This window comes from Salvia miltiorrhiza, chromosome 3, assembly GCF_028751815.1.
Source record: "Salvia miltiorrhiza cultivar Shanhuang (shh) chromosome 3, IMPLAD_Smil_shh, whole genome shotgun sequence".
NCBI lineage: Eukaryota > Viridiplantae > Streptophyta > Magnoliopsida > Lamiales > Lamiaceae > Salvia > Salvia miltiorrhiza.
In genome coordinates, this window is record NC_080389.1 from 43,998,867 (window position 1) to 44,010,985 (window position 12,119).

At 36.4% G+C, this 12,119-nt stretch overlaps 1 protein-coding gene across 1 annotated transcript; it reads left to right on the forward strand.

The window, feature by feature from the left end:
* The first annotated feature begins 497 nt into the window (after positions 1-497).
* Positions 498-4,067, forward strand: LOC131015940 (3-ketoacyl-CoA synthase 20-like). The gene is made up of 2 exons (XM_057944462.1): positions 498-1,209; positions 3,140-4,067. Exons 1-2 carry the CDS (start codon positions 547-549, stop codon positions 3,905-3,907), a joined length of 1,431 nt encoding a protein of 476 aa, XP_057800445.1. The 5' UTR covers positions 498-546; the 3' UTR covers positions 3,908-4,067.
* The last annotated feature ends 8,052 nt before the right edge of the window (positions 4,068-12,119 follow it).

The following is a 12,119-nucleotide window of genomic DNA, read 5'->3' on the forward strand; positions in this document are numbered from 1 at the left end:
TTTGGGGGTGGGGTTCTGGGGTGGGGTGGGGTTCAAGGGTGTGGGGGATGGGGTGAAATCTTATGTATTTTTATATGAAACTTTATGCATTTTTATATGAAAGTTCATGCATTCTCGTATGAAACTTTATGCATCTAAAATATACCTATTTAGAGAAAATCTAATTTTTTTTTTTAATTTCGAAAATTACATTTCAATTTTACCCTTCTCCAGATTTTGCCTGCCTTGCCACGTGTCACCATCTTGATGCGCCACATGTCATAAATGTGTAGTCTAGATTTGGATCTACGGATCTATTATAAGCTTGGATACTACCGGAACCCAACCCTATATATATATATATATATATAGAATATATTATTAAAATAGGAATATAAGAAAGAACGAAAGAATGGTTAACATTTATAATAAAAAGCTTTTACTCCCAGGCCCCAGCTCACCGTCTGCCTTTAAAAATTTATTTATCCATATTCTCTCGCCTATTTAATCCTACCACCTTGCTCTCCATTCTCACTCCCAAACCCAAACCTAAAACAAGATCAAACCATGGCACCAAACAACCTCAAAATTTTCATAAAACACTGCTATCATCACCTCATCTCCAACGCACTATTTCTCATCATTCCAGCACTCCTCTCCACCGCAATCCACCATCTCTCCATCAATCCCCATGATCTCTACAACCACATGAGTTTCATCGCCACCACCGCCACCATCTTCACCTTGTTGACGGCAAGGGCCTACTTCCTCCGGCGCAGAAAGGTATACTTGGTGGACTTTGCATGCTACAAACACGACCGGGCCTTCTTAACGAATAGGGATGCTATAAGGGAGACGATGTCGGGCCTGCTCAGCCCGGAAAGCCTCGCCTTCTCCAGCAAGGTCATCGAGAGGTCGGGGGTCAGCCGCGACGCCTTTGTGTACGGCCTCCACGATTTCCCGCCAAAATCCTCGTTCGCGTGCGGGAGGGAGGAGGCGGAGATTGTGGTGTGCGGAGCTGTGGATGAGCTGATGGCCAAGACTGGGGTGGATGCTAGTGAGATTGGGGTGGTTGTGGTGAACATATCGACGTTCAATCCGGTGCCGTCGCTCTCCGCCATGATCGTCAATAGGTACAAGCTGAGAGAGGATGTGCTGAGCTATAACTTGGGGGGTATGGGCTGCAGCGCCGGTCTCATTGCCGTCGACCTCGCCAAAAACCTTCTCCAGGTTTTTAATCTTTTCTATGTGTAGATTGATTAATCCCCATAACATTTCTAAAAGGAAAAAAAAAGGAATTTAAAGGGATAAATTTTTGTTATCCGTCGTTTTATCATAATAAATTTATCAATTATAAAAAAAAAAAAAAAAAAAGAAGAAGCACATCCTTAATAGTTACGGCTACGGTTATTCATATTCCCATCCCCTACTCATTATTAAGTTTAAGTCGAGCATAAAGTCTTCCGTTACAAATTGTTATTCTTCTTCCATTCCAAATCATGCACAAATAGTCAAACACTATTCATTGAGATGAGTTCCCCCCAAAAATATTTGTGATGAATAGATGTATTTTCTACATAATAGTAACGGGTACGATTATGTATAATTTCCAGCAAAATGATATACTATCATACATTTTATTTTTATATTTTTATTTTATTTAATGATTCTTAGTTGAATCTCGTATATATACACACACACATAGAATTAGATTCTATTGAGAATTTAATTTTTGTGAGAACTGAGAATAATGAACAAAATCAATAAATTTTACAAACAAACCAATATAACTAGGGTTGTATACGAACCGAGCCGAGCCGAATACCTTCAGGCTCGGCTCAGCTCGCGAAATTTTGGGTAGGCTCGAGTTCGGCTCGAGGTCAAGGTCGAGCTTTAAAATGAGCTCGAGCTCGGCTCGACAGAATAATATTAAGTTCGAGCTCGATTCGTATTCGGTTCGTTAATTATTCGTTTATATCGAGCTCGAACTCGGCTCGAATTTGGCTCAATTTTGGAGCTCGAGCCTGAATTCGAATTCGAGCTCGATTTCAAATTTAGGCTCGAGTTCGAGCTCGGCTCGAATTTGCTCGATTTTGGAGCTCGATTTCAAATTCAAATTCGAATTCAAGCTTGATTTCGAATTCAGGCTCGAGTTCGAGCTCGGTTCGTGTATTAATAATAAATAAAACCTATTATGTAGTAATATGTTAAAAATCTCGCCACCTCCAGGATTCAAATATCAGATCAAAATGCTTGTTCATCAAAATGGAATGATTTGTTCTCAACTGTTCAGACGAATTCTCAGTTCTCACACTACTTATGCACTCTCAATAGTTCATTTCTCTCTCTCTCTCTCTCTCTCTATATATATATATATATATATATAGGTATGTTTCAGTCATATTGCTATTTTTTGTGAGATCGTGAGATTAATGAATAAGGCAATATATAATATTGAATAAAACACTATACAATGTTGAATAACGATATTAAAAAAATTAGTAAAATTTTCGCTCCCTACAGGATTCAAACCCAGGTAAAAAAATTTCCCCCTGTAGATAAATATCAGTCATATGGTACATTAAATCAACACTTATAAATCAATCTATAAGATCTCACCGCATATAGAGGATGTTATTGAAACTCTCCCATATATATATATATATAGAGAGAGAGAGAAATGTTCGAATGAAATCCCTCATATATGATGTGATTTTAAATTGATTTATAGGTGTTGATTTAATATATCATATGGCTGATATTTACATAGAGGAGAAATTATTTACGTGGGTTCAAATACTAGAGGGAGCGAAAATTTTATTTATTTATTTTTTTTAATATCGTTATTCAACATTATATAGTGACTTATTCAATGCCTACGAAAACGCTCATACATGACGTTTTTTCATAAAAAGCGTCATATATGCAGTTTCATGTATACTCATTTTTGTAGTAGTGGTAATGTGTTATATACTGATTCATTTATTATTCTCACTTCTTACAAAAAATAACAATATTACTAGAACCTAAGTCTCTATATATATTTGAATGAATAAATGGCCATGGGAAAATGAGATTGAAACGAAAAACGAAAAGGAATTTGTACTCTAATTTCAGCCTAATTATTTGTAGTAGCTAAGTATATATAGATATACTGCAGGTTCGATGCAACACTTATGCCCTAATAATGAGTTTAGAAAGTCCAACCTCGAGCTACTACCTTGGCAATGACAGATCAAAGCTCCTCTCCAACTGCCTCTTCCGCATGGGTGGCGCCGCCGTCCTCTTATCCAATCGGCCCTCTGACCGCCGCATCTCCAAATACGAACTCAGCCATACCCATCGCACCCACTTCGGTGCCGACGACCGCGCTTATAGATGCGTCTTCCAAGAGCCCGACAAAGATGGAATATTGGGCATGTCTATATCCAAAGACCTAATGGCCGTCGCCGGTGAAGCCCTCAAGGCCAACATCACCACCCTGGGCCCACTAGTGCTTCCCCTCTCTGAACAACTCTTGTTCATCGCAACATTAATCGCTCGAAAATATCTCAACATAAAAGGCCTAACCCCATACGTGCCGGATTTCAAACTGGCATTCGAACATTTCTGCATCCATGCTGGCGGGAAGGCAGTGTTGGATGAGGTGGAGAAGAGTTTGAAGCTGACGATGTGGGACATGGAGCCATCGAGAATGACACTTTATAGGTATGCTAATACTTCGAGCAGCTCGTTGTGGTACCAGTTGGCTTACGCCGAAGCCAAGGGTCGAGTCCGGAGGGGAGACCGGGTTTGGCAGATCGGGTTCGGGTCGGGTTTCAAGTGCGCCAGTGGAGTGTGGCGGGCCTTGAAGACTATTCATCCTCATCAACTGGATAACCCGTGGCTTGAAGTGATCGATCAGTTTCCTGTTTTTGTGCCTAACTAAACTCTCTTACCATATTTCATAAATTATTAATTATGACTTTCATCGGTATATTTTACTATTATATTTTATCTTATTCTATTGTAATTTGGTACTACGCATCATAAGTCGCGTGGATACAAGTTGTTTCTTGAATAGATATTATTAATTAATTATGAGTTAATTCAGCGCGTTTAGTTTATGCTCATGCATTTAATTAAAGTTTGTCTTTGCAAGTTCAAATGTAAAGTGGCCCGGATTAGTATTGGTTATAGATCATAGTGCAAGATTGTCGTCAATGTGTGGTTATAAGTTGCAGATCATGTCCTTAATTGTCACGGTATCACTAACATAATCTCAACTAGTTTTTATCTAGTCTTAAGTGTTAAGCAAGTATGAGACCTCAATACAAGCTATTGAATCTGACCAAAATCACCCACGAACACCTTTCGTAAGTTACTTTGCTCAAACTGCATTAAGAATAATAAATCCAATTAGCCAAAGAGCATGCCCAAAGGTATAGGACTATATTCGCACACATCAATCATGCTCAGGGACGGAGCCAGGAATTAAGTTCGGGGGGGCTGAACTTGAACGGGGGTTCGGGGGCGGTAGCCCCCGAGAAATTTTTTTTGGGCATTCCGTATATTTAAGGTATTTTTTTATATTAAAATACGAGCATAATACTAATAATAACGAACAATATTTTCATAGATTATATAGTTTCAATATATCACAAAACTTTTTTTGGACATTCCGTATATTTAAGACATTTTTTATTAAACGGCAAGCATAATAATAATAACAAACAACATGTTCATAGATTATATATTTTCTATATATTACAAATTAGTTTCAATACATTATAATTTTTTTAGCATTTCATACATATTAGGCATTTTTTATTAAAAGACAAGTATAATAGTAATAATAACAAACAATATTTCATAGATTATATAGTTTTAAATAACAAAATTATCCTTAAATTAAGTATATATGAGAGAATATATAACCAAATACTCTTTTATAAAACAAAATTATTTTATAATAGGTATAAATATATATCTATATATATTTAAAAAAAAAAAAAAAACTCAAAATTTGGGAGGGGGCTCTAGCCCCCCCTAGCCCCCTGGCTCCGTCTGTGATCATGCTATTCGAAGTGAAACTACACTTTGATCTTATTATTACTTGCATGTAGTTTAGTACTGCCCAAAGTGTTACCGTCCACTTATCTCGCCTAAACTAAGAAAGTAAAATTACCTAAACATAATTAACGTTAAGAACATAAAATAAATAAAAGGAAACATACTTAAATTGAAAGAAATAAAATACTTGAATTAACACAATTTATGGTGATACTAACATTCACCATAGTAAATAAAAAACTCAATGTAAAATAAAATTAAAGGAGTGCCCATAGAGCTTGTTTCTTTCTTGGTAGACTCTAATGGAAATAAAACAAAGGAAGAAATACTAAACTAAAGTTGTGATATGATGGTGTCAATGGTCTTCCATTGTTTGGTGTTGTCAAGAATTCTCTGTAACTGTCAAAAGATGATTCTGGCCGCAGAGGTATGCATCTTTATATAGAAATCATAGTAGGCATTGGGCCAGTGATCACTAATTTCTTAGCAACAAAAATACTGCAACTAACACGGTGTAATCATAGCATAAATAACAAGTCAAGTATCGTATCCTCAGGGACTGATGAACGAATTACTCTAAGTAATCCTAAATAAAACTCTAGTACTCCCTCCGTCCGTCAAAAGTGGACCACTTTGGCTAGGCACGAGATTTAATAAAAATGATGATGATTTTGATGTAGTGGAGAAAGAGTCCCATAACTTTATGAGATGTGTGGTTGAGATTGAATTTGGGGTGAGTTTTTTTTATAAATAAAGAGTGTTTGTAAGGATAAAAGATTAAAGTGGATGGTGGGACCATTTCTATAAAAGGAAAGTGGTACACTCTTTGCGGACGCCCAATATAGTAAAAGTAGTCCACTTTTGACGGACGGAGGGAGTAATATTCAGGCAAAGAAACTGTATGAAAGATTTAATAAAACGAGTACTAAACAAAGCAAATAAAAATTCAAATATAAAATCAAATGATAAAGCGACTGATCCTAGGGTAGTAAATTCATTAGTTAAATTCACACAATTAATCTATTAATCCTATTTACCAATTTAATCCAGTTATGATGAGAGATCACACATTTAATCAATTACTCTCGTCAGAGCAGCAAAGATTGTAGATTAATAAATTATCTATCTCCGTCAGGTCTCAAGATAATCTACTAACTCCCAAAAGCTCCTAAGAATATATAGCTCCCTATGATCCACCTATCTCCGTCAGGTCTCAAGGTTAAAATCATATCATACATTCCTGAATCCGCTAAACAGTTACCTCCGTCAGGTTTCAAACCGAATAGCTACACATGCAAATTATTGATCAGATAATTCACAAGAATTCAAGCACCATGAATTATGAATCATAAACTGGAAGGCAAAAATGTATTAACAAATTAATCACATAAATTCAATTAACTATTTACAAACCTTAGAATCAGATAAAGAAACTAGCCTGACATAGCAAAAGAAAACATAAACACAATTAAAAAGAAAACAATTGTAAAAACTGAATTATATAAAAAACCCGTAGTAGAACGAATGTAACAGCTTGAATCTTCAATCTTGCAGAAATCCAATCCAAGCCTTAAAAATTGGAAAGCAATAAAAACTAAAAACTATAAAACTCATAAATAAAATTGGGAACCCTCAATAGGTCAAAAGAAACCCTATATATAGTGTCAGGGTAAAACACAGAGTTTGAAACCAAAAGGAACTTTAAAAAACGAAAAAACTCGCAAAACCGCCCAACTTGGCGACCCGCCGAGTGGGTCGCCGTTTTATGCTTTCAAAATCATTGAAATCGGCGCTCGTCGAACCTGAAACTTGTAGTGCAAAACTAAAACAGGGACTCCGACGATCTACTCGGCGGTCGCCGTCTAGGTCGCCGATTTTCTTCTTCACAATCACTGATTTCGGCGACCAACTCCAGTGGGTCGCTGAGTTTGGACTGTTGCACGCGATATTTTTATTTTGGCCATATCTTCCTCATCCGAATTCTGATTTGCAATCCGTTTGTGGTCACGAACTCCTCTCGAGATGAACTACAACTTCTATTTCAGTCCATATTTCCAAATTCGATCTCAAGATTCCTGTAAAATCCTTCAAAATTCAGGCAAGTATCATATTTCACAAGATAAGCAATATAAGCACCAAACAATCATCCAACACTCTATTTCCTATAAAAATAACATCATATGAACATTAAAAATCATGGAAACATGATTGTTATCAGCCAGGCCCATGCAGTTAGGTGCACCTAGGGTTTTTGGGCGAAACTAGGGTTATTTCAGATTTATTTTCATGCATGATGGCCCTATGTAACAACCCGCTCTTTTATTATATTTAAATCCGGTAATACGATAATTATTATTTCATCTTTCAGTAAATCAAGCCCAGTAATTATTTATGATTTAAATTCAGCTTATGACACTGGATTATATTCAATTAAGCAGGATTATTATTTTATTACCAAGTCAGTAGCTTCGCATAAATAAAACCGCGATGAGAATTATTGAGTAAGCCAATAATTATTTATTTCAGATTCATAACTGACTTAGTTAAGTCATGTTATTTATTAATCACAATAGAATTATTTTTTTCTATTATTATTTCTTGAGTCGCGATTTATTCCGGTTTATGAAGAATTAAATCTACGGATTTAATTTAGAATTTATTCTAGCTAAGAAAGGAAGCAGATATCGAGTAGTTTCATAAACACGCGATATTAACAAAACCCGGTAGTTGGATTTTATTTATAAAAAAAATGCAATACAATATTACAGATATAGAAATTCCAAGACAAGAATTATTGCTTCTGTTTATACTTCACTTTACAAACCCCTATTTTTCTATCTATCTACCAACACTTAAAAAAAAAAGGGAATAGTGTATGTGTGTGAAAGAAATCTGCAGCTATCCCTTAAGCGCATGCTCAGCCATATTTTTGACTCCAGCTCCACGCCTTTGAAATATTCTTCTTTGACTCCAGCTCCAGCAGCATATTTGCAAAATTTTCACACCCGAACACCTTCATGTGGTTTCAGATTTCAGCAGCTATTAATCCTCATCTCATACCCATTCCATACTTAAACGTTTTCATCATTCTCTGCCAAAGAAATTTTCAAGTATCAGTTAATTCTTGCTTCATTCAACTGCAACCTTCAACCAAAGCAAACATTAAGGTATTCTGTTTCTTTTCAATTTACTTCCTCCTGTTACATGATGCACACCCACAGAAATCATATTCATTAGATTGAAATGCATCATACGAAGGGAGTAGCATAACTAGTTACTTCTATAGAATCAAACCACACATGTTGTCATCATGCTATAACATTAAAATTTAGATCCACAGCAAGAGGCATATAAGTATCATACTTTTAAGCAGAACCACGGACCTCACACGTTGATTATGAAATGTTTAAGAGATGGAATGAATCATATGCACACATCAATGGACTTAGTATATAGCTCTACTATATCACTTGAACAAATTTTTAAAGAAAACCAAGGTTACGGTAGAGTAGTTTAGACTTAGCTTCGAACGGGCTGGACACCAGGATCGAAACAACGACGGCGAGAACTTCGTCGACAAAACAGAACGGCTACATCGCGCTAGCTGGCAACTCACAGATGACGGCGAACCATGGAGGACGACGAGGCAGAACCCTGCTTCCTGTCGGAGCTCGACGGAGCAGGAAAAGAGAGGCCGAACACCGAAGAGGCAGCGGCGGTTTCAGGCGAGAAGCTCGCCTTGGTGCTCCACGAACAGCAGCAGCCGCGACTCTGGGCGAGCAGCAGCAGCCTGCAGCAACTCCAGGCCGCGACTCCGGGCGAGCAGCAGCAGCTCCAGGCGGCGACAGCTCGACTCCCGGCGAAACAGCAGCAGCTCCAGCGGCTCCCAGTCGACGGTGCTCGCCGAGATCCAGTTGCAGCGGCTGGTGACTGATGAGAGAAGAGAGGAGGACGAACGGCTACTCGCCGGAACCGTCCGCGGTGGAGCTCGTGAGGAGGCGGCCGGAGGAGATTCGAGAGAGAGAGAGATGGGAGCAGCGTTTTTTTTTTCTTGTTTGAGAGAGAGAGAGCCGAGCACTTGTGAGAAGGAGAAAGAGATGTTGCAGCATTTCTTTTCTTAATAATTGAGCGAGAGAGAAGAGTGAGCAAATTTACTTTAATAGATAGAGAGAGAGATGATGCTGCAATTTGTCTTCTTGATTGAGAGAGTGCCGAGTGTTTTAAAAAAAAAGGGAGAGAAAGCTTTGATGATTAAAAGAGTAGGAAAGTTTAACTTTAATAAAGAAAAAGAAGATGTTGAGTGGTGTGAATTATTGAGGAATATTAGAGAGAGAGGGAAACCGAGTGGTTAGGGATAGAGAGGCGTGAGAAATAAAGAGGAAGAGTGGAGAGGGCCTTCTTCAACTGGGCCGGGTATGGGCCGATTTTTTTTAAATTGTTTGGGCCGATTTAATTAAAGGATTTGGGCCTATTTTAATTTAATTGTTTGGGCCTTATTCAAAGAAAAACATGATAGACTTAATTTATCTAATTAATTTGGGCTTATATCTATTTAAATTATTTGAGCTCTTAATTATTAATTTAAATTGAGCTTGATTAATTTAATTATATATTGACCTTTAAATTAATTATTTAAATGGAGTTCTTTATTTCAAGTATTTATAAAGGGATTATAAAATAAAATATTTTGAGTTAAACTCTCATTTAAATTAATTCTTTTCAAACGACTTATTAATATGGATTATTTGAAAAGGATTAAATTGTTTTATGTATGAGAAAGCATGATCTATGATGATATAATTTATCTATGTAATATTATAGGTTTTGTTTTTAAATGACGGAATATTTGACTTGATGACATAAATAGAACGAGTTATGATTAATGCGCATGTTGATGTTCGAATAAATAGTTTCGAACCTAAATGATAGTTATGTGATAATGTTTTGAGTCTAAGGTTTTGACGAGATAAGATTAATATTAAAATTTACTAATTATTTTAAGGGTGATGATGGGCTCACTTATTGGGCTTCATGATTTTATTATTTTGGGCCTCATTTGTTGGGCTCTAGAATTTAATTGATGTTGGGCCTAATTTTATTAATGCACTGGGCTTCGAATTTGTTCTTTTGGGCTCGAATTAAATTCCTTTTGGGCCTTGATTATTTTATTTTAATTGAGTCTTCATAATTATTCTATTAAATTTAATTAGAGAAGATTTTAAGACTTACTAATTATTAATTAGTAAGTGAATTAGATTATTTTAAGATGAGTAGATTATTAAAGATTAATAATCCGACCTCATAAGACGAGCTTTAATTCCTTAAATAGGATTAGCATCTCATAATTTAATTAAAGGAATATGAGTCATGCATAATCATTTCACGCATCCTCATTTATTGAGATTTTTCGAGAATTAGAATCTTATTTTATTTTCTCGGATTAAAGGTCAAGCACCAGAGTTAGAGCTAAATCGTGAGTCTGCTATTCAGGTAGGCTTTCTACGTATAAACTAAAATTATATATTAGAATTGTTAAGACTTTATGCTTATGAATTTAAATGATATTGTCAATGCCTAAATGCTTTATGTTTTATTATTAATTGCCTATCTGATGTTAATCGAATTCGGATTCTGGATGGGACCGCAAATCCCTTCGGAATTAGTGTACACCTTGTGATCGTGAGTCATCTAGCGGGTTGGCCGATCATAGTGTCCGTAGAGGGAGGCCTCCCTCTCGGCACGAGTTACTGATATGGTGATTAATAATATAAAATACCTGCGCGGGTTATTGATGAAAGAAATGATATTATGTTTGGTAAATACGAGTCTTTAAAGGAAAACCCTCGTATCTTACTACTGTTGAAAGGCTTGACAATAAAATATTATGCATGTATGTAAATTTCGGCAAGTGTCCACTAAGTACTTTTGTACTTAGCCCTGCATGTATTTTTAAATGTGCAGGTTGAGCTGTGATCGAGGATGTAGTGTGCAAGCGGAGCTTCTGTCAATCTAGGATGAGTACCTCAGAGTAGAGTATATGTCTTCATACATATATTCAAATTATTATTCCGCTGCAAACACTGATTTTACTAAGACATTATGTTATCTGTCAAAACAATATGTACTATTTAATAATGTACTCAAACTCGTTGAGTACCCCTTTGAATAATATTATGTACGGTCCCCTTGTGGCCTTCATTGATATCTAGATATTTCGATTGATTTCTTTATACAAGTCAAGTCATCAAGAAAACGAATATGCCCTTTCTAAATCCCGCTCCTAAATTCCCTCCCTTAGTCGCGATTTTCCCGAATTTGCTATCCTTAGCAAGTGCGGTCGTGACAGAATGGTATCAGAGCGTTTCTTTTGCTCTGAGTACTACTCATTCCTTCTAAGTTGAGTCTAGATTAAGTAAGTAAATACATTTTGAACTAGTTGACAAAAGCTTGGCACTACATCTCGTCACGCTCAACGGAGGTTATGGTAAGTACTTTCAAGTTTTAATTAAGTTAATTTCTTGAAATGTATGAAGCATGAATAAGTATGACTATGGTATGAATCACAAGAACTTAGAACTGTTAAGTTATATATGCTCACTCTCACGACGGAACATAGAAGAGAACTTAGGGAGATGCCTTAACTTTTTCTTCATGTTACGATGACATCGACAATGATGGTCGAAATAGAGAAAGAAGAATTACACGAAGGGTCGCATGATGAAACCACGAGCATGAAGATTGAGCAGCGTAACGAACACCAATAGTACGTTGATGGCATGGGCATAGCTTAAATATTCGAGTGTTTTTCTACGATGAGATCTCGAATTAGCCTGGCCTTTTAAACTTATTTTGTTGAAACTATTAGTGCTCGTTGCTAGATTTAAGAAAATATCATCATCACATAACAAGCCCTAAGTTCGGGAAACAACGACACTAGAACTATATGATAGTCGAATTGGTAATCTGTGATTAAGTATTAAGAACCTGTATGGCTTGTGTAAATGCTAGATTTAGATGATGAGGTGTTTTTGCACGTTATGGTTATTGAACCAAACTTGTTTTCCGATTTTAGATATTTAGAACCTTAT